At 41.3% G+C, this 26,339-nt stretch overlaps 2 protein-coding genes across 2 annotated transcripts in view; one reads left to right on the forward strand and one right to left on the reverse strand.

The window, feature by feature from the left end:
* Nucleotides 1-4,878: 4,878 nt before the first annotated feature.
* LOC122208819 (zinc finger protein 679-like) overlaps nucleotides 4,879-26,339 on the reverse strand; it is a 123,860-nt gene continuing 102,399 nt past the window's right edge. Inside the window, exons 4-5 of the mRNA XM_042920277.1 lie at nucleotides 7,767-7,825; nucleotides 4,879-4,947 (exon numbers count right to left, since the gene is read on the reverse strand). Coding sequence (XP_042776211.1) covers nucleotides 4,879-4,947; nucleotides 7,767-7,825 — 128 coding nt within the window. The remainder of the gene's footprint in view (nucleotides 4,948-7,766; nucleotides 7,826-26,339) is intronic.
* LOC122208767 (zinc finger protein 726-like) lies at nucleotides 7,968-25,774 on the forward strand. The gene is made up of 6 exons (XM_042920209.1): nucleotides 7,968-7,976; nucleotides 8,014-8,140; nucleotides 8,644-8,723; nucleotides 18,353-18,371; nucleotides 24,432-25,314; nucleotides 25,408-25,774. Exons 1-6 carry the CDS (start codon nucleotides 7,968-7,970, stop codon nucleotides 25,772-25,774), a joined length of 1,485 nt encoding a protein of 494 aa, XP_042776143.1.

Consider the following 26,339-nt stretch of genomic DNA (forward strand, 5'->3'; position numbering starts at 1 on the left):
TCACAGCAGAGCCTGATGTGGGGCTTGATCTCACAATCCCTGATCTCACAAACAAAATCAAGAGATGCTCAACCAACTGAGCCACCCAGTCTCATGTCAACTTCTTAGTTCAGCCTGAACAACTGGAAAGAGACAGGAATTCTGACACCCCCAAAAGGGGATAGGACATTCTTGCTCCATGGGAGTTTCAGGAGCCAACCCATTCATCACCCTGTTTTCCATTTCTGAACATCTAGACGTCAGTCAAGTGTTAAAAAGTAAATATACATAGACTTTGTGAAATGGAAAGAAGACCCAGCAGTGCCTTCAACTGTCTCTCTTTTGACCTTCGTCTGTACTTTCTAGCGGATTCCATTCTTCTTTCCAGGTCAGCATTTAGCTCAGGAAGAAGCCCCAGCAGGCAAAGCATCCCAAGATGGGAAAGGAAACTACCCCCTCCAGCAACAGGCACTGCCCTGAGCCAGCAAGACCCCACATGCCTCACAGCAATGCAGTAATTGGCCTGTCCTTCACCACCTGCATGTACACCACCTTTCATCCTACATTTTCTTTATATAAACCTGGAAGGATTTTCAGCAGGTGGGGACAGTGTTTGAGATGTTGGTCACCTCTCTTCTCAGTGTTGGCCTCCGTGAAGAAAATCTCCTTCTTGTTTTATCACCATTCATCTCGCCGGTGTTCTTGCCGACTCCGGGGGTCCCACACAGACCGGGTTTGGCCACTTACCACTGACAAAATCCAAAGGCAGAGAGATGAGAGGTGGTGAAACATGAGAGGAAGTTATTTCAGGGAGGCTGACAGTACAAAGATGGCTGAATAATGTCTCAAGGACTGTCTCCAAAGTGCTGGATACACTTCCAGGTTTATGGAAGGGAAAAGGGGAGAGGTGGGTAGAGGGGCAAAAGGAGTCAGGACCTGCAGGTAGACAGTGAAGTCTGCCATTGTCTAGGAGTCAGTCTAGGGTGGGGTCTTTCTGGCTCAGGGCAGTCTTTGAGGCATGCGGGGCAGTTCCAGTTCCCCTGAGGGATACTTTGTCCTCAGGGTCTTCCTCCTGAGCCAGGAGACAAGCTAGAAGGAACCCAGTAAGCAAGTTTGAGGTCAAATTGAGGCAGCAAAAGTCCTCTGTCTTGCCCTTGGATTTGGTCAGCCATGAGTGGCAGAACTGGGTCTGTCTGGGGCCACTGGAACCAGGTGCTCCTGTACCCTTGGGTCCTGCTTACAAAGTCATTACCACAATCTATCCAATAAACATATCCCTCATCTCCCATTGTTAATATGTGTGTGTGTATGCGTGTGTCTTGAGAACACTTCTGATAGCCTCTCTTAGCAAATCTCAAGGGTACAATACACTAGTATTAAGCACACTCACCGAGGTGTAAACATTCACTGCTCTCACATCCTGCATTAGTAGTGCTTTTTGCCACTTGACCAACATCTAAACATTTCCCCCATCCTCAGCCCCTGGCAACAAACTTGCTAATCTTTAATAATTTTGCCATTTTTAAGATTTGCGTGTATGTGATTTCATACAGTATATATTTTTTCTGTATGTGGTTTATTTAACTTAACAAAATATCCTCTAGCAACCTCTAAGTTGCTGGCAATGGAAAAATGTCCTTCTTTCCGGAGACTGATACATATACCAAGAATAAATTAGATGAGGGTCCTCTACTAGGAAGGAGTTAATAGCAGAGATGAACATTTAATTTTTATTTTATTTTTTTATAGTTTATTGATTTATTCCAGAGAGACAGAGAGAGAATGACCAGGGTTGGAGCAGATAGGGAGACAGAGGATCTGAAGTGGGCTCTGTGCTGACAGCAGAGAGCCCGATGTGGGGCTCAAACTAACCAACTGCTAGTTCATGACCTAAGCCAAGGAGGGGCACTTAACTGACTGAGCCATTCAGGTGTCCCCAGCGATGAACCATTTATAAAGAGTTATCTGCGTGGCAGTGCAAACATGTTTGATAAACATTTGCTCTTTCCTTTTTCATTGCATGTAGATATAGTTCCTCCTTGAGTTGTAAAGCCCCACCCCCTTCTCCTTCATTCCAAATGGCATATAAGCATCGATTGCCTGTCTTTGAGCCTCAAATCTTTGAGGTTCCCATCATCAAGAAATTTTTTTTTTTGTCTTTTGAACCTGCCTGATGTCAGTTTAATCGTTAGACTGGCCAAAGAATAGAGCACAGATGAAGGAAAATGTTTCCTTCTCGTACACATTCATCCTGTTGTTGAAAACTGACCTCTGTTCTTCAGAGCTAAAATATAATGTGAAGACAGAGTTTGGGCAAAAGAGGAATAAGAGCTTTATTGTTTTCCCAGGCAGAAGAGGCTGAAGTAGGTTAAGGCCTTCAACATTGCAAGCCCACCCAGAGGAAGGGGCTGGGGATTTTTATAGGGAAAAACAGGATCCATCTTGTTTTGACAAGAGTTGTTTTTGTGCTACAAACATTGGTCATCATATTTCCAGTTTGGTACTCTTTGGTTAAAAGAAAAGGGGGGGGGGTGGTTAAGAAGGAATTATGGGAGGTTTCCCCAAGAGAAAAAAGGTTACTAAGTTTAATAGGAAGCTTTGTTGATGTTTTAATGCCACCATTTTGAATTGTTTAACTTTATGCTTTTAAGTGGTTTCAGTTTCAGGCAGCAGCACAACTGTCTTAGATCACTCTATATTTTACTGTGAGAAACCACTCAATATTTTCTAGAATGGCCAAAATAAGGAAAAGAGGATAACACCAAATTTCAGTGAAAATAATGAGGAATTAGAAATCTCAAATATTCCTGGAAGGAGTTAAAAAATGCATTCAGTTGGGAAAACTGTTTAGCGGTGATTTAGGAAGTAAACTTTGCTACTGAATGGGAGCATTTTACCATTCCAAAAAGTGTCTCTTTGGCATAAGGATTACTTTAAAGGAGCAGACAAAGGAAAAGGTCTGAAACCCTTTTGAAAGAGGCATTTGCATGTATAAGGGAAAGCTCCCTGTGGAAGGGTGTCTCCCACTGCATAGAAGAAAGAGGGGGGATGTGTAAATCTCCAGAAACTCTGATCAGTGGAGAAGGCATGGATTTAAATATGGACAAAAACCATAGCTATGATCATGCTTTTTGTCTGGTCAACTTCCTAAATACTTCCCAATAGGATCACTTGTGGAATTTCAAAAAATGATCATATCGCTCCCTCCCCCCCCCCCCAGATTCTGTCAATCAATGTTTGTTGAAACAATGGTGTTGTTTTAATTAAGTGCTCCAGGTGATTCTAAGAGAATCCAGGATGAAGCACAAAGGTTTCCCAACAATTTAGGAGGGGTGAGTGCAGGCTTTGGCTCTAGGAGAGGTGCCAGGGTCTCCTCTATAGGAGTTGGAGAGGATCAAGGCCGTGTAACAAAGTGTGCCTATGGTGTAGCAGCATTTGTGGGGTGTAGTGGCATCTGTGGGAGGAGAAGCATCTGTGGAAAGGAGAAGAGGAAAACTCAGAGGTTGGCATCCAATTAGGAGCTCAAAAGGTTCTGAATAGCTTTTTACACAAAGGAGTAGGAAGTTGGGCCTTTTCTACATTTCAAAGTCTGGCCTGCAGGTGATCGGTTTACAGGTGTAGAGGCTGTGTTAGTGGCTTGGAAGACATTTTCTGCTGATGCAGCTGTGAGATCTCCAGCAAAATCTTCAGAGAAGAAACCCAGGGGACCAGGTGAAAGAAGAAATGGCCAGTTCTCAGGTAAGCTGTGCATCTGAGGGCAGGGACCCTGCCCTGTTTTTCTCTTGAAGGCCCATGCAAACTGAAATCGCAAGTGTTGGTTTTTCTAGTTCTGAGATTTCTGCTTTATTTTTTCACCCAATTTTTAACCTTTTCAGATGATACTCAAGATTAGGTTTTTAGAACACTTTTCCCTTGTATCGCTGAGCCTTCTCCCCCTTCTCCAACTCCAAATTAAAGTTCTGCAAGTATTGAAAATATTCCCTTTGTGAACTATCCACAGGGGAAGGCGTTGAGTCCAAGATTCCTGTTGCTGGTGGAGTCTGGTCCTGCATAGCACTCAAGGAAAACAGTTCCCATTTAGGTCAGATCTGGATGCTTAATCACCTCTCTGGAGACCAGGATGAAGAAAATGCACAAATACACAGGATGGATATGAGGCCCGGATTAACTCCAAAGTTGTCAGATAAAAGGAAGACTCTTGCTGCTTAGAATGTTGAAAAGATACCCCATTTGCAGGTTGTTTCATTACAATTTCATTTCAATTTATTTCATAAGGTAGATTTACCGAGTGATATGCAGAAACCATCCCATTTCAACTGGAACAATCTTTCTTCTGGCAAAGTTTCTCTTTGCCTGTAGTTTCTGATGAAAGGAACAGAGGTAAAAGAAATGTCGACAGGATTAAATTTTCTTACAGTTTGCCATCCATTGATAAACACTAGATATAGGCAGAGTATGACATTGCTCAAGGAATTCACAATTGCCTTCATGTGAATGCTTTGCCAGAGGCAAAAGGGAAGCTCAGCTTGAGGAGAGCCAGACTGCCAGTATCCTGTAAGTCTTCTTAACTATCTGAAAATGCTTTAGAAACTTCTTTTATCTCTATGCCTCCAACTTAAAGCATACCATCAGTGTCTCCTCAAATCCTACTGCAGCCCTTGGCGCCCACAATTCCTCTCCCTGTGCTTTCATGAAAACAGCTTTTTTGACCAAAGAGGGCTCCAGAATCCTTTCGTGACCACTTGCTCCCAACCCACATCCCACCCGTTGCCACTGGACAATGAAGACTCTCACCTTTGTGTAGTAGAGATAATGACTTCTGGGAGTGGAGGTTCTAAATCACTCGGACCTCCATCCTGTAGACAGTTTACTCCACATTCTTGATGCAAATCTATTCTTCTATTTAGTTTGTATTTTCAGAACAAGAAAAGAAGAATCCCATAGTTTACATGCTTGCACCTTCGAAACCTGAAACAGAATAGAGCAGAAATGAGGACTGAAACAAAAGCTTTCAATGAAACAGTATATGGTGGGATCATCAAGCACAATGGTCAAGAAACAATTCTGGAGATGTTGGATGATGCAAGATAGCTTATTGGAGTCGCACAGACACTGGACCTGTGGGCAGAGGGAGCCATATGGTGGCTTCATGAAGCTTATATGTCCTGGGGGGGAGGGGAGCTGCACGCAGTATTAGATCACAAATGTTCCTTTTATTTTTTTTTAAGTTTATTTACTTATTTTGAGAAGGAGACAGAGTACGTGAGGGGGGGGGGGGAAACGGGGAAAATTTGGGAGAGAAAGAATCGCAAGCAGGCTCCACATACTCAGCAGCATGGAGCCCTCCTGGGGGCTCAAACTCATGAACTGTGAGATCATGACCGAAACCAAAACCAAGAGACAGAGGCTTAACCCACTGAGCAACTCAGGAGGCCGTTCCTTTGAATTTCTGAGTGTAAAACTGCTTCTGCAGGATTTCTCTGGTGATTACCATTCAGTTCAAGGTTACTTATTGAGACATATAGGCAGTCAGGAGACCCCTTAAGAATGTAGCAACCAGCACTTACTTGATGCTTATTAAAACTCTGCAGGCTCTAGGTCAGGCTTCTCTGGTGGAGGTGCACATTTTCCTGTTTGTATCCCTCATCATACTAGATTCAGAAATAATAGCTGGTTTATGTATATCATTCAATGTGTTTGTGTTGACAGTGTGAATAAAAGACCTAAGCATCATTATCTAAAACTAGATTTATGAGTGTAATGTCATTGAGGATGTTTCTTAGTTTCCACGACCATTTTCTGCTCTTCCCTTGTTTCCTGTAGTTTGTGTGAGAGACGGGGAGATTGAGAGAACAAGTGGAGAAGGCGCAGAGAGAGAGAGGAAGAGAGAGAGACAATTTAAAAGCAGGCTCCCTGTTATCATCGCAGAGCCCAATGTAGGGTGCATACACAGGAGCCTGGAGATCACAATCTCAGTCAAAATCAGAAGTCAGATGCTTAAATAACTGAGCCACCCAGGTGGCCCTCCACTCTATCACTTTTAATATGTATATAACTGCTTTCTAAATGTATGGGTGTGTGCATGAAGTGTAAAACAGGAGACCAATTTTGTGTGGACACTTTCTGGTTTCCATCATTCTTTTCAGCTTTCACACATGTTACTAACGTTGCTTAAGGGTCCTGTCTGGATATTGACCACTGTGTCGTTTTAGATCAACTCTAGGTCAGATAACCCAGGTTAAAACGGAATCTCTTCCATGTACTGGATGCTTGACAAAATATCCACAGAGAAATAGAATAACCTGTTTCCTCTCATAGATGATAATTGTTTATAATTATGATTATTATTCATTTTCCATTAATTTATGAAAAATGAGTAGATGCTATCTACTAAGTAGGAAATGCTCAGAAAGGCTCCTTGTTGCCTTTTTTGCTATTCTAGTAGAACCTGTGGTTGTTATAAAACCCATTTAGTTCCAAGTACTCCATGAGTTCCTGCCTTTGAATTCTTGCTCTTTGTTATTCAAATATCTATTCCCTGGCCAATAGGCTAATGTCTTGTCAGCAATGCAGAATCTGGGGGCACTTGGGTGGCTCAGTCAGTTAAGCATCTGACTCTTGATTTCAGCTTAGGTCAGTAGCTCATGGTTCCTGAGATGGAGCCCCAAGTCAGGCTCTGCACTGTCAGTGGGGAGCCTCCTTGGGATTCTCTCTCTCTCCCTCTCTACCCCTCCCCCACTTGCTCTCTCTCCCCCTCTCTAAAAATAAGCATATAAACTTAAAAAAAATAAAGCTCTTCAATGCACCATTGTGAAATTGTAATTCATATTAGAATATGCTACGTACATTGTAACACACCCAGACTTTCCATCTAAGAAATAGACACCAGGTATACTACGTGATGTGAATATAGTATTTAAAAATATGGATGCCTTTGTTGATGCCTTCATTTTATAAATTCGCTTGAATAAACACAATATTTACACTGGTTCTTACCTCAAAGTAAGAAAATAGATGAAAGCATATCATTGTGTTGAAAAAGGTCTTCCTGCAGAAAGCAGGAAACCCCTCTAAGTCAGAACCAGTTTTCCCAATATACCTAAACAAACAGGAATTCACTTCTTGGTGAGTCACAGATAGAATATATACCAGCTGGGGTTGTCACACAAAGGAAACGTGATTTTCAACAATTAAGGAGATCACAGGGAATCACTTCCAAAGCAGAGACCCCGGGAAGGGAATGGTTTCATATATAGTCAGGGTGGAGAATTAGAGGGAGAGCCCATCACCTTATGTAAAGGTGCAGATCAGGTTACACTTGGGCCTGAGGAAAACAGTTGTATACAGGGGGGCCTGGGTGGCTCAGTTGGCTGAGCATCCAGCTTCAGCTCAGGTCATGATCATGCAGTCTGTGTGCTCGAAATCTTGCGTTTTGTGAGTTCGAGCCCTGCACTGGGCTCTGTGCTGGCAGCTCAGAGCCTGGAGCCTGCTTCCAATTCTGTCTCCCTCCCAGTCCTTCCCCTGCTCCTGCTCTGTCTCTCTCTCTCAAAGATAAGTAAATACACATTGGAATGTTTACTTTTTGAAAACAAGCAGTTCCATACCTACTCTGGATGTTACATAGTAAATGAGGTTTGTGCTCGCTCTTAGGTGGAGAGTTTAGCATTAGAATGAGGTCATGGTAACAATCCTCTCCCCGTGGTTGGCACCACTGTCTACTTGCTTAGGAGTGAGTCAGGGGATGAGCTCAGACACGGTGGGTATAAGCTCTTTCTCAGATGACATACCTTTTGTTGTATACTTTCTGTTTCCATCACAAGAGATGATGGCCCTGGGGTGTTGTTGCCTGAAGTAACAGATAAGGTTGAAAGAAGAATTAAAATAAAATGAGGGACTGAGGGCAGTGGGTATCAACAAGTAAGCAGTGAAGATCAGGTCTTGGGGTCCAGCTGGTGACATTAACTCCCTCTTGCATCTTAGGTACCATTATGAATGCTGCCTATGGCTACTTGGTAACTGTGGTATTTGTTGCAGGGACTGCTGACCTTCAGGGATGTGGCCATAGAATTCTCTCAGGAGGAATGGGGATTCCTGAACCAGAGTCAGCGAGAACTGTACAGGGATGTGATGTTAGAGACCTATGGACACCTCCTCTTCTTGGGTGAGGATAACTCCTTCCAGACTTCACAAACCACACTCGCGGGTTTGTTCCTTCCTTGGAAGACTGTCTTTTGGAAGCTTCCTCTTGCATGACTGGGATTCAGATCCCTGCAGTCAGAGAAAGAAGTCGAGTTTGTAGATATAGAGAAATATCTTCATGAGGTTTCCTTTCCAGCTGTAGATTCCCCTTCTTTACGGTGAGGTAAGAGCATCATCATCTGTAGATGAGTGGTAATTGTAAACATTGAGTGGCATAAAATGGTACCGCCCACTTAAGCTCCCAACTGCTACTCATTCCTGTCGTGGTAGTACTTGGACGTGAGGTCACGATGTGAACGTTGGAAATTCCTGTCAAGTATACTAAAGGGGCTTGTGGGCAACAGCATTCAGAAATCATTTTCTGGAATTCTACAATGTCCTCTCTCGTGTACTGAGCACAGTATTGGGGTGAAAGAATCTGAGAAACAGGCATGTTCTTTTTTTTTTTTTTTTCCTGATAATCAGGCCTCATTGTGTCGAAACCTCACCTGGTCATTTTTTTGGAACAAAAGAGGGAGCTCTGGGATGTGAAGAGAAAGAAGACGGTAGCCTCACCAGCAGGTAGGTGGGCATGAACAAAACAGATGACAGTGGTGATATGCAAATATTTAAAATATGGCTCAAGTAGCTCTCCTTGAATGGAAATTAGTTTGGAAGCCCAGTTTTATGTCTGTCCCACTCATAGCGGGACATCAGCTTTCCAACCCATCATACTCTTACATTCTCGAGGGATTCTTTGTTCTGCTCCAGTGATGGTCCATCACATCCACAGTGAGTGCCAGGAGAGTATCTTGTGCGTTGAGTATCTCCAAAGTCTGAAAGCTTCTCCTTTGCTTTGAAGGCCCTGGAGAATTCTCCATATTCTGAGAAACTCTATTGTAAGTCATTCCCAGTTTCTGTTTTCGTGAGAAATGTGTCATAGTAGTGGTGGACAGAGTGGGTTTTGGTGTCCAAATCCCAGGAGCACTGGAGACAGGGATCACGTGATTTCCGGTTTATGCTTTCCATTGTTCCTGAGGCTATAATCTTTGTTTTTATTTCAATGTTTGATTTTGAGAGAGAGACAGAGAGAGGCAGACAGACAGAGCAATTGTGGGGGAGGGGCAGAGAGAGACAGAGACATAGAATTTGAAGGAGCCTCAGGCTTTGAGCAGTCAGCACAGAGCTTGATGTGGGGTTCGAACTCACAGACCACAAGATCATGACCTGAGCTGAAGTTGGATGGTCAACCAACTGAGCCACCCAGGCGCCCCACTGATGCTTGAGGCTTAATCATACAAAACTGAGATTCAGTAATTCCCTCAGATAAAAAAGCATTTTCTAAAATGAGAAAATCTCATGCTCTATTTCACTTCAGAAGCTTATTTTTCTTATGAATGATAATAAGAAATTTCCAATTTATGTCTTCCATTCCTCAATGGTGAAATAATTTGTCCATGTGTATTCTAATATTCCTACCAACATTAATGCCACAGGGGAACTAGAACACTGAGAACTTAGAACTCACGGCCTGCCATAAAGACTCAATGGGTACGTTATTTCTCAGTAACATCATAATTTTCATCTTTTTTCTTGTATAATAGAAACTTCCTGTGCCTTTGTCATAAATGTTTTCACTTTCTGTGTGGCTCTTTATGAGATTCATTTCTGATTTATTAGATCAAAATTCTGACATGGCATGTGCATCATGAGGTATGAGGTAGATCATTTGGGTTGACCTGTTGGTCTTGCAGAGTTTTCCTGATATCATTTAGTTACCTGTTCTCTCTTCTTCCTCCATAAGTCTCTCTAAGATGATCATTTGAATTGTTTGCCATGGAATAGTGGCTTGATATTTGAATAAAATGGTTATTTTCCTTTTCGGTGTTAGACTGTGGTTTACATATTTGTTCTGGACATTTATATCACAGCTGTCGTTCTGTGTCCTTTAAGAACATTAGCCACCTGATCCCAGTGTCACCCATTACAGGTTCCTTACTTCCTGTGTGCTGTCTGCTGGATCCCTCCACTAGAAGGTTGATATTTTTTCTCTGTTATCATTAAGTATCTTTATGGGAAGATGTGCACTAATCATCTCATTTATTCTGGAAGCTTCCTCCTTCATTTCACCTTGTTTGTTGTCTGCTTTGGAAAATGAAGGATTCCTCCTATGATTGCTGTAGGAATTGGCTGTTTAAAGTAGAGATTGTGAATGAGAGCTCTGTCCTGTAAACTTCCATTTTATTCTGCCCTCATGTCCCATAGATACTCTTCCTTATCTCTTTTCTGTTGCTGCAAATAAAGAAAATGTGTATCACATTAGTTCAAATGCCTTAAAATTGTGAATGTAATCCAGCACAAAACATAAAGGAGACCTAGATTTTAATGGTATAGAAGACTCAAAAACAATGCCTATTGGTATTTCTTTCTTTTTTTTTTTTAATATGAAATTTATTGTCAAATTGGTTTCCATATAACACCGAGTGCTCATCCCAACAGGGGCCCTCCTCAATACCCATCACACACCCTCCCCTCCCTCCCAACACCCATCAACCCTCACTTTGTCCTCAGATTTAAGAGTCTCTTATGGTTTGCCTCCCTCCTTCTCTAACCTGTTTTTTATTTTCTTTCCCTCCCCCATGGTCCTGAGTTTCTCAGGATCCACATAAGAGTGAAAATACATGGTATCTGTCTTTTTCTGTATGACTTCTGTCACTTAGCATAACACTCTCCAGTTCCATCCACGTTGCAACAAAAGGCCATATTTCACTCTTTCTCATTGCCAAGTAGTAGTCCATTGTGTACGTAAGCCACAATTTCTTTATCCATTCGTCAGTTGATGGACATTTAGGCTCTTTCCATAATTTGGCTATTGTTGAGAGTGCTGCTATAAACATTGGGGTACAAGTGCTCCTATGAATTAACACTCCTGTATCCCTTGGGTAAATTCCTAACAGTGCTATCGCTGGGTCATAGGGTAGTGCTATTTTTAATTTTTTCGGGAATCTCCACACTGTTTCCCAGAGCGACTGCACCAGTTTGCATTCCCACCAACAGTGCAAGAGGGTTCCCGTTTCTCCATCCTCGCCAGCATCTAGAGTCTCCCAATGTGTTCATTTTAGCCACTATGACTGGCGTGCGGTGGTATCTGAGTGTGGTTTTGATTTGTATTTCCCTGATGAGGAGCGCCTTGAGCATCTTTTCATGTGCCTGTTGGCCCCCTGAATGTCTTCTTTAGAGAAGTGTCTATTCATGTTTTCTGCTCATTTCTTCACTTGATTTTTTGTTTTTCGGGTGTGGAGTTTGGGGAGTTCTTTATACATTTTGGAAACTAGCCCTTTTTTCATATATTATTTGCAAATATCTTTTGCCATTCAGTTGGTTGCCTTTTCGTTTTGTTGATTGGTTCCTTTGCTGTGCAGAAGCTTTTTATCTTCATGATGTCCCAATAGTTCATTTTTGCTTTTAATTCTCTGGCCTTTGGGGATGTGTCAAGGAAGAAATTGCTGCGGCTGAGGTCAGAGAGGTTTTCCCTGCTTTCTCCTCTACGGATTTGATGGTTTCCTGTCTCACATTCAGGTCCTTCATCCATTTTGAGTTTATTTTTGTGAATGGTATAAGAAAGTCATCTAGTTTCAACCTTCTGCATGTTGCTGTCCAGTTCTCCCAGCACCATTTGTTAAAGAGACTGTCTTTTTTTCCATTGGATATTCTTTCCTGCTTTGTCAAAAATTAGCTGGCCATATTTTTGTGGGTCTAGTTCTGGGGTTTCCATTCTATTCCATTGGTCTATGTGTCTGTTTTTGTGCCAATACCATGCTGTCTTGATGATGACAGCTTTGTAGTAGAGGCTAAAGTCTGGGATTGTGATGCCTCCTGCTTTGGTCTTCTTCTTCAATATTACTTTGGCTATTCGGGGTCTTTTGTGGTTCCATACATATGTTAGGATTGCTTGTTTTAGCTTCGAGAAGAATGCTGGTACAATTTTGATTGGGATTGCATTGAATGTGTAGATAGCTTTGGGTAGTATTGACATTTTGACAATATTTATTCTTCCAATCCATGAGCATGGAATGTTTTTCCATTTCTTCACATCTTCTTCAATTTCCTTCATAAGCTTTCTATAGTTTTCAGGATACAGATATTTTACATCTTTGGTTAGGTTTATTCCTAGGTATTTTATGCCTCTTGGTGCAATTCTGAATGGGAGCAGTTTCTTTATTTGTCTTCCTGTTGCTTCATTATTAGTGCATAAGAATGCAACTGATTTCTGTACATTGATTTTGTATCCTACGACTTTGCTGAATTCATGTATCAGGTCTAGCAGACTTTTGGTGGAGTCTATCACAGGTTTTCCATGTGTAGTATCATGTCATCTGGAAAAAGTGAAAGCTTGACTTCATCTTTGTCAATTTTGATGCCTTTGATTTCCTCTTGTTTTCTGTGTGCTGATGCTAGCACTTCCAACACTATGTTAAACAACAGCGGTGAGAGTGGACATCCCTGTCGTGTTCCTGATCTCAGGGAGAAAGCTCTCAGTTTTTCCCCATTGAGGATGATATTAGCTGTGGGCTTTCATAAATGGCTTTTAGGATGTTTAAGTGTGTTCTTTCTATCCTGACTTTCTCAAGCGTTTTTATTAAGAAAGGATGCTGAATTTTGTCACATGCTTTTTCTGCCTCTATTGACAGGATCATATGGTTCTTATTTTTTCTTTTACTAATGTGATGTATCACGTTGATTGATTTGTGAATGCTGAACCAGCCCTGCGGCTCAGGAATGAATCCCACTTGATCATGGTGAATAATTCTTTCTATATGCTGTTGAATTCGATTTGCTAGTATCTTATTGAGAATGTTTTCATTCATATTCATCAGGGATATTGGGCTGTAGTTCTCTTTTTTTACTGGGTCTCTGGTTTAGGAATCAATGTAATGCTGGCTTCATAGAATGAGTCTGGAAGTTTTCCTTCCCTTTCTATTTTTTGGAGTAGCTTCAGAAAGATAGGTATTATCTCTGCTTTAAATGTCTGGTAGAATTCCCCTGGGAAGCCATCTGGCCCTGGACTCATATTTGTTGGGAGGTTTTTGATAACTGATTCAATTCCTTCGCTGGTTATGGGTCTGTTCAAGCTTTCAATTTCTTCCTGTTTGAGTTTGGAAGTGTGTGGGTGTTTAGGAATTTGTCCATTTCTTCCAGGTTGTCCTGTTTGTTGGTATATAGTTTTTCATAGTATTCCCTGATAATTGCTTGTATTTCTGAGGGATTGGTTGTAATAAATCCATTTTCATTCATGATTTTATCTATTTGGGTCCTCTCCCTTTTCTTTTTGAGAAGCTTGGCTAGAGGCTTATCAATTTTGTTTATTTTTTCAAAACCCCAACTCTTGATTTCATTGATCTGCTCTACTGTTTTTTTAGATTCTATATTGTTTATTTGTGCTCTGATCTTTATTATTTGTCTTCTTCTGCTGGGTTTGGGTTGTCTTTGCTGTTCTGCTTCTGTTTCCTTTAGGTGTGCTGTCAGATTTTTTATTTGGGAATTTTCTTGTTTCTTGAGATAGGCCTGGATTGCTGTGTATTTTCCTCTTAGGACTGCCTTCACTGCATCCCAGAGGGTTTGTATTGTTGTATTTTCATTTTCGTTTGTTTCCATATATTTTTTAATATCTTCTCTAATTGTCTGGTTGACCCATTCATTCTTTAGTAGGGTGTTCTTTAACCTCCATGCTTTTGGAGGTTTTCCAGACTTTTCCTGTGGTTGATTTCAAGCTTCATAGCATTGTGGTCTGAAAGTAGGCATGGTATGATCTCAATTCTTTTATACTTATGAAGGGTACAGTCTTTAATTTAAAGTCAGTTTGTCTGATATAAGTATGGCTACTCCAGCTTTCTTTTGAGTTCCAGTAGCATGATAGATAGTTCTCCATCTCCTCACTTTCAGTCTGAAGGTGTCCTTAAGGTCTAAAATGAGTCTCTTGTAGATAGCAAATAGATGGGTCTTGTTTTGTTTTGTTTTCCATTCTGATACCCTATGCCTTTGTTTGGAGCATTTAGTTCATTTACATTCAGTGTTATTATAAAAAGATATGGGTTTAGAGTCACTGTGATGTGTGTAGGGTTCATGCTTGTAGTGATGTCTCTGGTACTTTGTTTCACAGGATCCCCCTTAGGATCTCTTGTAGGGCTGATTTAGTGGTGATGATTTCCTTCAGTGTTTGTTTGTTTGTTTGGGAAGAACTTTATCTCCTATTCTAAATGACAGAATGGCTGGATAGAGGATTCTCAGCTGCATATTTTTTCTGTTCACCACATTGAAGGTTTCCTGCCATTCCTTTCTGGCCTGCCAAGTTTCAGTAGATAGATCCGTCACAAGTCTTATCAGTCTCCCTTTATATGTTAGAGCATATGTATCCCTAGCTGTTTTCAGAATTCTCTCTTTATTCTTGTATTTTGCAAGTTTCACTATGATGTCATGCAGAGGATCGATTTAAGTTACGTCTGAAGGGAGTTCTCTGTGCCTCTTGGATTTCAATGCCTTTTTCCTTTCCCAGATCAGGGAAGTTTTCAGCTATGATTTCTTCAAGTACACCTTCAGCACTTTTCCCTCTCTTCCTCCTCTGGAATCCCAATTATGCGTATATTATTGTGTTTCTTCATATCACTTAGTTCTGTAATTCTCCCTCATACTCCTGGATTTTTTTTTTTATCTTTTTCTCAGCTTCCTCTTTTTCCGTAATTTTCTCTTCTAATTCACCTATTCTCTCCTCTGCCTCTTCAATCTGAGCTGTGGTCGCCTCCATTTTAATTTGCACCTCATTTATAGCATTTTTTATCTCCTCCTGTTTCTTAGTCCCTTGATCTCTGTAGCAATAGATTCTCTGCTGTCCTCTATACTTTTTTCAAGCCCAACGATTAATTTTATGGCTATTATTTTGTTTTATTTTATTTATTTATTTTTCAACGTTTATTTAATTTTTGAGACAGGGAGAGACAGCATGAACGGGGGAGGTTCAGAGAGAGAGGGAGACACAGAATCTGAAACAGGCTCCAGGCTCTGAGCTGACAGCACAGAGCCCACGCGGGGCTTGAACTCACGGACCCAAGATCATGCCCTGAGCCGAAGTCGGATGCTTAACCGACTGAGCCATGCAGGCACCCCTATTATTTTAAATTCATTTTCTGTTATATTGCTTAAATCGTTTTTGATCAGTTTGTTAGCTGTCACTACTTCCTGGCGTTTCTTTTGAGGAGAATTCTTCCGTTTTGTCATTTTGGATAGTCCCTGGAGTGGCACAGAACTGCAGGGCTCTTCCCCTGTGCTGTCTGGGGTAACTTGTGTTGGTGGGCGGGGTCGCAGTCAGACCTGATGTCTGCCCCCAGCCCACCACTGGGGCCACAGTCAGACTGGTGTGTACCTTATCTTCCCCTCTCCCAGGGGCAGGACTCACTGTGTAGTGGTGTGGCCCCTGTCTGGACTACTTCCACACTGCCAGGCTTGTGGTGCTTCCTCTGTGGGATCTGGCTTATTAGCCAGGGTGGATCCACCGGGTACACAGGGGCGGAAGGGGCAGGCTCAGCTCACTTTGCCTTTGGTGCTCCAAGGCCAGCTGCGGGAGGGGCCCTGCAGCACTGGGAGGGAGGCAGACCCTTTGGAGGGATGGTTGCATAGAAGCACAGTGTGGGTGTTTTTGCAGTTCAAGCAAGTTTCGTGATGGGAACTGGTTCCCTTTGGAATTTCAGCGGGTGGATGGGCGAGGGAGATGGCACCGCCAGCACCTTTGTTCCCTGGTGAGCTGAGCTCTGTCCTCCAGGGTTCAACAACTATTCCTCCCATTATTTCTAGCCCTTCTGCTCTCCGAGAAGAACTGTTGACTTATGACATTCCAGATGTTATGTCCCGCTTGGCTGTCAGAAAACACTCAGTACAGCCCCTCTACATTTGCAAGTCAGACTGGGGGCTCTGCGTTGCAGGGCAGGCTACCCCTCCACTGCCCTGGCTCCCTCCCACCAGTCCATGTAGTGCGCACCGCCTCTCCGCCCTTCCTACCCTCTTCTGTGGGCCTCCTGTCTACGCTTGGCTCCAGAGAGTCCATTCTCCTATTCTTCTGGCAGTTTTCTGGGTTATTTAGGCAGATGTGGGTGGAATCTAAGTGATCAGCAGAACGTGGTGAGCCCAGCATCTCCTACACTGCCATCTTCCCCTCCTTCTGTCCTCCTCTGTATTTCTGAGTTTGTGTGTTTGTGGTGTATTTGCAAGTCACAAAAACCTTTCTCCACAAATAGATGTATAATCTGTATGTCACTGAAAACATTTCTTAGTTTCAGGGAGAGTAAACATTTTTCATTCTATCACTTTTATTCTTTTGTATTCAATTGGTAATTTTTGTATTTTATGTGGAATCTTCACTTTTCTCTTTATGTTACTCAGTTTCATGGTTTTAATATATTTGCATCACCATCACCACGTTGAAACTTTCGGTAAACTTACTTTTAGGATTGTCTCTGTAAAATGGTTGGTGTGTTCCTCTTAGATGAATTTAAAGTCGGATAATCTGGATAAAGACACATATTATAGTATTATTGCAATTTTGCCATATATTCTTTTGAAAGATGAAAAACAACACTATTGTTCTCATAGATTACTGGGATAGATGGGTGAATTCATGCAAAACTGTTAGAATGGTCTGTACTGTGTAGTAAGTGTTTAGGGAGAATTGTTGCTTCTGTTCATGATATGAGGCTTAGTAATTTCCTCATTATTCTTCAAGTTCAAAGTCCTCCCTGATTTCTTCTTGTGTTTTTTTTTTCTTGGAATATAGAAGTCTGGTTCTTGAAGTGATGATGTTGGCATGAGTTTCAGGTGTGTGAGAAATGTAGAAACTCAGACCCCACATAAAAATCCAAATCCGAATGTGAGTTTTAAGAAGATGCTCTGTTCGTTTTCATACATCACACTGACAATGTCACATTGACATTGAAGTGCACGCGTAGCTCACCATCACTTTTTTATTATTCTGTGTCTGTTTTCTTCTGTAGTACATTATTCTGACAACTGATTTTGTGGTATGTTGTAAATTAGGAAGTTTGGTGCCACCAGAATACTCTTTATGTTTCAAGATTATTGTGGGTATATATTATCCTGCCATACCCATGTGAATGTTCCATTTGGTTGTGATCTTTCTGCCAAAAATGTCATTGGGAATTTGATGGAGGTCGCATGAAATCAGTAGATCACTTTGAGCATAGTGACAGTTGGATAATTTGAAGTATTCCAGTGTAAGAACATGGATGTGTTTTCACTTACTTCTTCTTTCAATTCCTTCACAATATTTTATAGTTTTCTCTGCACCAGTTTTGACCTCTAGCATTATGTTGAGTCTTAAGTAGTTTATTCTTTGTGATGCTACTGTAACTGTAATTATATTTTGCGAGGGATTGTTCTTTGTTGTGTATAAACCATGAATTCTTATTTGTTGGGTTTGTGATCTCCAATTTTGTAAAATTTGCTTGAGTTTTAGCAGGTTTTTCAAAATGAGGATTCTTTAGGGGCACTTGGGTGGCTCAGTTGGTGGAGTGTCTCACTGTTGATTTTGGCTCAGGTCATGATCCCAGGGTCATGGGATCAAGCCCTGCCTCAGGCTCCACACCTAACATGCAGCTTGCTTGAGAGTCTCTGCCTCCCTGTGCCCCTAACTTACTTGCACACAGACTCTGTCTCAAAAGATAATAATTTAAAATTAAAAAAAAATAGGGATTCTTCAGAGAAGAAGATAGTATCATGACAGACTAGGAGTACCATACCCTCATCACATCCCACAAACACATCTAGCTTACCACCAAACCGTCCTACATATCCCAAAAAGCAACCTTAAGACTGACAGAGGAATTACCCAGCTGATGAGAGAGAAGAGGTACATCGAAGATTGTAGTAAGTATAGAGATTTGCCTGGGGGAGCAACAGATTATAGTGCTGCTGAAAGTAGGGAACTGTGTTTGTGGAGAAGGATGAGAGAGAGTGGAGCCCAAAGAAGAATGCACAAGGAGAACATTTCCCTAATGTCATTATCTTGGAAAAGGAGAAGGCTTGCATTTTGTGCTTTCTTACAAACAGTGTGGCTTCAAGCCTTGAGTTTGGAAGTCGGCGGAATTACCGTGGAAAGTCCAGGAGGGTACTGCACTGTCCTGGACAGAAGGTAGGTTCACAACCTGGGGGTAGACAGCATGGAAACAGCAATGTGAAGAGCATTTGGGGCACAGATGAGTGAGATTATTTGATATTCTAGGGGCCCTTCAATGAGGTGCATGATGGGGAACAAAGGAGCTGACTGGTTCCATTTCCTTCCCATGTTCCTCAGCATGAACACAGAGCACCCTGAGAGAAAGGACTCAGCAGGGACACTGGCTGCCTGCCTTGCTTACAACAGGCCCCAAGCCCCTATGCTCTGGTGGAACTGCCCTTCTCAGTCAAGCCTGACTCAATCCCAGCAAGGTTGGCCCCTACCTCAGGGGACCTGCATAATCTGCTGCCCACACCACATGTGACCACACAGTTCTGCATGGCCTCAGTTCTGGTGGAGTTGATGTCTGGTCTCATCTCACAAGCAGACCACAGCATAACCAGTCAAAACTCACCCCATTGAGGACAGGGTCCAAACACTGGCAGGAGAGCTTCTGCAGACCACTGGCGTCAAAGATAGAGCAGGAGACATAAGTGGCTATTTTAACATACAGAGGGTGGTGGAGATGTAGACAAAATGCCAAGAAGGAAGAATTTTTCCAAAATGAAACAACAAGATATGGCCGTGGCCAGAGATTTCAGTGAAACACTGTATCAGTAACATTCCAAATGGAAAATTGAAGGCAACTGTCATAAGGATTCTCACTGAGCTTGTGAAAAGAAGACAGCAGTGAGGCTCTTACTACAGAGATAAGAGGCTTAGCAAAGGAAGAGTGATGTAAAATGCAATAAATGAGATGAGAAATGCACTTGATTCAATGAACAGCATGTTGGAAGAATGAGAGCAGCAAATTGGTGGCCTTAAAGACAAAATAATGGAAAATAATGAAACTTAAGGAAGAGAGAGACAGAGAGACAGAGTAGAACTATGCAACATGAAATAGCCTTAGGAAATCAGGGACTCCCTCAAAAGTGATAAGATTTATATTACAGGGGTCACAGAAGAAGATGAGCAAGGGGGTCAGAAAAGTTACTTCAGGGAATAATAGAAGGAAGCATCCCTAATCAGTTGAAGGAAACAGACCTGCAGATTCAGGAGGCACAGAACTCCATCGAAATCACCAAAAGGAGGCCAACACCAAGACATTTTGGAATCCAATTAGCAAACTACGGTGATAATGACAAAATCTTAAAAGCAGCAACACAGAGGAAGTATTTCACCCATCCTGAAAAGCATAAGGCCAGCTCAAGATTTCTCAACAGAAACTTGGCAACCCTGAGGGAGGGACATGATAGATTCAAAATGCTGAATGGGGAAAATAGGCAGCCAAAAATAGTCTATCCAGGAAGACTATCATTCAGACTAGAGGAGAGAGAGAGATTTCCAGTCAAACAGAAACTAAAGGAGTTTGTGACCACTGGAACAGTCCTCCAAGAAATGTTTAAGGATAGTCTTTGACTTCAGAGGAGAGACCAGAAGTGAGAAAGACAAGAAAGTATCAGAAAACAATCTCCAGAAACAATGCCAAAAGTAATAATAAAATGGCAGCAAATAGGTATCTAGTCAATAATTCCTTTGAAGGGAAATGTACTATGCACTGCAATCAAAACACATAGGGTGTCTGAATGGATTAAAAAAACCCCAAACCGGTTAACCTGCTGCTTACAAAAGACTCAATTTAGACCTGAAGTTGTCTGCCAGTTGAAAGTGAGGGGCTAGAGAAACGTTATCATGCAAATGGATGTCAAAAGAAGGCCAGTGTAGCAATATTTATATTTGACAAACTAGCCTTTTTTTGTTCTTGTATTGTGGTTATGTCCTCTTGGGTACCAGGGTAATGCCTGCCACCTAGAATGATTTTCAATGGGTTCCCTGTATTCTATTATTTGTAGAATTTTGATGAATTTTATCAGCAATTGCTTTTTTAAAAAAATATAATGTTCTCCATTACCTTTTTAATAACTATTTATTTTGAGAGGAGAGATAAGAAGGAAGAGGTAAGGAGAGATAGAGATAGAGAGAATCCCAAGAAGGATGCCCACTATCAGTGCAGAGCCCAGTGTGGGGCTGGAACTCACAAAGTGAGATCATGACCTGAGCCAAAACCAACAGTTGGATGCTAAACCAACTGAGCCACCGGGGCATCCAAGGAATTACTTGTTTAAAAGTTTGGTCCATTGACCAGTGAAGGCATGTGGTCTTGGTCTTTTCCAAATTGTCTAATATGTTAGTGTATGTTTGCTTTAGGAATCGTTTATCACACTATATGTTTCTGTGTGTAACTGTTGCCTCGTTTTCTTTTCCATTTTTCTTTTTCGTTGGTGGGTTTTTTTTTTTCACTGTAAATATATTTAAAGTATTGTCAAGTTTGTTTGTTGTATTGGAGAAACAGAATTACTTTCAATGTTATGTTTATTTGGGTCTTCATTTTACTTCTTTCTTATTTTTCTTTAGCATTTCCTTTTACAGAATTTTAGCTAAATTTCTTCATTCTTTTGTTGATTGAGGTGTAATAAAAGAAAAAGGTGAAATACAATAATTAACTCAATCATTTATAGCATAAAAAATTGAAAGTGGAGGGTCTAGTAGAAAAATTAGGAAAAAATGAATAATAATGATTACCAAAAAAAAAAAAAAAGTTTCCTTGGATTTTGTATAGATAATGTCATCCTCTAACAGCAATAATTTTGCTTTTTCTCTTCCAAGTTGTTTCCATTTTAGAATTGTTTTAAGTTTATTTATTTTGAGAGAATGGAGTCGGGAGAAGCAGAGAGAAAGGGAGAGAGAGAGACAGAGAGAACCCCAACAGGCTCTGTGCTGTCAGCATGGAGCCTGATGCGGGGCTCAAACTCACATAGTGCCAGGTTGAAAACCAAGAGTCAAAAAAAAAAAAAAAAAAAAAAAAAAAAAAAAAAAGAAAACCAAGAGTCAGACAATTAAGTGAGCCAACCAAGTGCCCCCAATTTGGTTTCCTTTTATGTATTTTTTTCCTAATTGTTCTGAATAGTGCCAGTACTGTGTGGAATGGACATGGGAAAGTTGCTTCAATATCTTATTTGTGATCCTATAGGAGGAGCTTTTGGCCTTCTCTTCGATTATGTTGGATTTCAGCTTTTCATACATACATGATCTTTATTAGGATGAAGTAGTTTCCTTGGATTCTTCCTTATTGAGTATCTTTAATCATGAAATGGTGTCCAATATGCTCACTTCCTGTCCTGTATCAATTAAGATAATCCTCTCTTTGTGATCTTTAGTCTGTAATGTGCAGTCCCAACTCGATAGTTTTCCATATGGTGAAACACTCTTGAATTTCAGGAAGAATTCCCAGTTGATTATGTCGTAAAATGGTAAAATGTGCTTTTGATTCAGTTTGTTTTTCATTTGTTTATTTGTTTTGAGAGGGAGAGGAAGGAAGAGGACAATGGGAGGGGCAGAGAGTGAGGCGGAAAGGGGATCCCAAGTAGGTTTTTCAGTTTGCAATGAACTGGACATGGGGCCTGATCTCACGACTGAAATCATGACCTGAGCTGAAGTCAAGGGTCGGGTGCTTCACCAACTTAGGCTCCCAGGCTCCCCTATTTGCTTAGTTTTATGGCGGACGTTGCATGAATATTCCCCACAGATGGTAATTCATAGTCTTCTATACTTCTGGCATCTTCCTTCAGCTTTGATAACCTGTTAAGGCTGGTATGATTAAGGGTTTTCATAATCTCCCTTCTCTTCACTCCCTAGAAATGTCTGGGGAGATTTCAAGTACTTTGTCATGTGTGTGTATGAATTATCCCGTGAATTCATCTGGTATAAGCATTTTCCTTGTTGGAAATGGTTTTTTTTTTTATTTTTTTTAATGTTTATTTATTTTTGAGACAGAGAGAGACAGAGCATAAACGGGGGAGGGTCAGAGAGAGGGAGACACAGAATCTGAAACAGGCTCCAGGCTCCGAGCTGTCAGTACAGAGCCCGACGCAGGGCTCGAACTCACGGACCGCGAGATCATGACCTGAGCCGAAGTCGGCTGCCCAACCGACTGAACCACCCAGGCGCCCCGGAAATTTATTTTTATATTTATTTTTAATTAAAAAATGTTTTTTAATGTTTTCATTTATTTTTGAGACAGAGACAGACAGAAAGAGACAGAGCATGAGCAGGGGAGGGGAGGAGAGAGAGGGAGGCACGGAATCCGAAGCAGGCTCAAGTCTCTGAGCTGTCAGCACAGAGCCTGATGCGGGGCTCAAACTCATGGACTGTGAGATCCTGACCTGAGCTGAAGTCAGATGCTTACCCAAGTGAGCCACCCAGGCGCCCCATTGGGAGTTTATTTATTACAGTTTTAATCTACTTAGTAGTTGTAGATCCGTTGATATTTTTCTTTTTTTCTTTTTTTTTTTTTTTTTTTTTTTTTTTTTTTGAGTGTGAGAGTGTCAGTAAGTGGGGGAAAAGACAGAGGTATATATAGAGAGAATCTTAAGCAGGCTTCTTGCTTAGGGTTGAGCCTGATACGGGGGTCCATCACATGACCCTAAGATCATGACCTGAGCCAAAATCAAGAGTTGGACGCTCAACCAACTAAGCCACCCAGGCTCCTCTTTCATTATGTTCTTTTCTCCATGATGATGTCAGGTAGGTTATTCCTTTTTTTGAAATAGGTACTTTTTTTTTTTTTGGATACCTATTTGTTAGCATGTAATTATTCTTTGTGCCAAGTATAATTATTTTTATATCTATATCACATGTACTGTGTCACGTTACTTCTTCACTTCTGATTTTAGGAGAACTTCAATTATTCATCCTTACTTGATGGTGTTATAGATCTGTAAAATTTTTGGGTTATTTCTGAAAACAAACTCGTCCTGTTGTTTTATTCCTACTTTTGCTATATCGTATTTTCATAATTTCTGTTTGTCTTTTAAATTAAATGTCCTTCCTTCTAAATTTTGGCTCATAGGATACTTTCCTGATTCTTTGTGACACAGGAATGTGATTTGTGCTACACCATTAAACAACTGCAGGATGATCTATAAGGCTATGTCTTCAACACGTTGTATGTAAGTTTCTGTGTCAAGGAAGAATGAATTCCCGATGAATCCTTCTCAACCATCTTCCTGACATTCTCTGACTGATTTGAAGGTTGTATATTAGAAGTTGTCAGTACATTCATGTGAGAGTAGTAATTGGAATGATGTTCCTTTTTTTGTTATTTGCTATCTTTCAGCTATATCTTCACATGGCACCCAGAATTTCCTGCCAAAGCCATGCATAGAAGCCTCTTTACAAAATGTGTCACTGGGTACATGGAAACATCATGCCCTTGAGAATTTACACTTGATAAACTGCGACAGTGATAGAAAGAATGAAGCACATCAGAAGTTTTATGAAGGACGTGGTCCAATTGAGATGAGTGCCCATAATAAGAACCTCACGGCCGCAAGTGGTGAAGGACATAAAACATCTTGGAAAACCGCCCTTTGTACATCCACTATTTGTGCAAAGGAGTGTGCATCTGTAAGAAGTTCCAATCTAATACACAAACATACATATTTGTGCAATGAAAATTTGGAACATTTGGAAAGTTACCCCATCCACAATGAAAACAATGCTTTGAGCCATTGTGAAAGTGGGATTGGATTGACCTTTCAGTCAAATAGTTCTAAAACTCAGAGATTCAAAAATGAAGATAAAAGGCCTAGGATGTGTCAATTTGGGAGGCGCTTCATAGAGGAGGTGGCCCTGCAACATTACCAGAGCATTTTCAATGGAGATACACTGGCTCAATACAGTGAATCTGAGACACAGTCTAACCAGGGCTCCCATGTTAGCAAACATCTGAGGACTCTGCAAGAAAACCATTTTGAATCTAATAAAGATGAGGAAGTCTTTTACCCAAACTCCAAACGTACCAAGAGTAAGAGAATGCAGAGGGGAGAAAATACTTCTAAATATGATGAATGTGGGAAAGCTCTGAAGCAGTCCTCCAGTATTGCTGATCATCAGAGGATTCGTGTGGGGGAAAACCCATACACAGGTAATGAATCTGGGAACATGTTTAGTCAATCGTTAAGTCTAAATACGTATAAGACAAGTGGTACTGGAGAGAAAAGGTACATTTGCAAGGAATGTGGCAAAACCTTTGTCAGACTCTCAACACTATCTCAACATCAGCAAATGCATACTGCAAAGAAAATTGACAAGTGTGAAGAAGGTGGTCAAACCTTTAAGGATGGGTCATCACTCCATGCAGACAGGCGAATCTGTACTGCACAGAAACCTTACAAATGTCAACAATGTGGCAAGGCCTTTACCCAGCAATCATTGCTTACTCAGCATCAAAGAATCCACACTGGAGAGAAACCCTATGAATGTCAAGAATGTGGCAAGGCCTTTAAATGTCACTCATACCTTATTAAACATCACAGAACGCATACTGGAGAGAAACCTTACAAATGTCAAGAATGTGGCAAGGCCTTTAAGCAGCAATCATCCCTTACTAAGCATCACAGAATACATACTGGAGAGAAACCTTACAAATGTCAAGAATGTGGCAAGGCCTTTAGCCACCGATCATCCCTTGCTCAGCATCACAGAAGGCATACTGGAGAGAAACCTTACAAATGTCAAGAATGTGGCAAGGCCTTTCCCCAGCAATCATCCCTTAGTCAACATCACAGAATTCATACTGGAGAGAGACCTCACAACTGTCAAGAATGTGGCAAGGCCTTTATCCACCCATCATCCCTTACTCAGCATCACAGAATCCATACTGGCGAGAAACCTTACCAATGTCAAGAATGTGGAAAAGCCTTTAAGTGTTCCTCACGACTTACTGAACATCACAGAATTCATACTGGAGAGAAACCACACAAATGTAAAGAATGTGGCAAGGCCTATAAAGCGTACTCACAGCTTACTCAACATCACATAATTCATACCGGAGAGAAACCTTACAAATGTAAAGAATGTGGTAAGGCCTTTAGCAGGTACTCAACCCTTTTTCTACATCGCTTAATTCATACCGGACAGAAACCTTACCAATGTAACAAATGCAGCAAAACCTTTAATTTACCTTCAAGGCTTACTCAGCATCACAGAATCCATACTGGAGAGAAACCTTACAAATGTCAAGAATGTGGAAAGGTCTTTAGCCAGCAAGCATCCCTTAGTCAGCATAAGAGAATTCATAGTGGAGAGAAACCTCACAAATGTCAAGAATGTGGCAAGGCCTTTAGGTTGAAGTCAAACCTCAATGACCATCACAGAATTCATACTGGAGAGAAACCTTTCCAATGTCAACAATGTGGAAAAGCCTTTAGGATTAAGTCAAACCTTAATGGCCATCACAAAATTCATACTGGAGAGAAACCTTACCAATGTCAGATATGTGGCAAGGGCTTTACCAAATGCTCACAACTTCATCAGCATCACAGAATTCATACTTGAGCCAACCTTACCAATGCACCGTGTGCAAAAGACTTTAATCACCAATCATCCTTTATTCAAGATTACAGAAATCATCTTGGAGCAAATGTTACAGAGTTTAAGACTGTGAAGGAATTTTCCCCCCATTTTTTAAAAAGTTTTTCTTCGATAGAATGAGTGGGAGGGTGCAGAGGCAGACACACACACAGAAGGAAAAGCAGGTTCCAGGCTCCGAGGTTTCGGCACAGACAGCTCAGAATCTGATGCAGGGCTCGAACCCATAAACTGCTATATCACGACATGAGGTGAAGTTGGATGCTTCACCGACTGAGCCACCCAGGCACCCCAAGACTGTAAGAGAACATTTAAGGAGGGCTCATCGCTACTCCACATCACAGAATCCACATTGAGGATTAACGATACCCAAGTAAACAATGTGGCAAGACCTTAACCAATGCTGATCCCTGATTTCTTGTCAGAGAATATGTTATAGAGATGATTTTCCACAAAAAAAGAGTCTGGGAAGCCCTTTAATGGTGCTCAAGCCTCATTCCACACCACCAAATTCATACTTGAGAGACACCTT

Source organism: Panthera leo, chromosome E2 (genome assembly GCF_018350215.1).
Source record: "Panthera leo isolate Ple1 chromosome E2, P.leo_Ple1_pat1.1, whole genome shotgun sequence".
NCBI classification, from domain to species: domain Eukaryota; kingdom Metazoa; phylum Chordata; class Mammalia; order Carnivora; family Felidae; genus Panthera; species Panthera leo.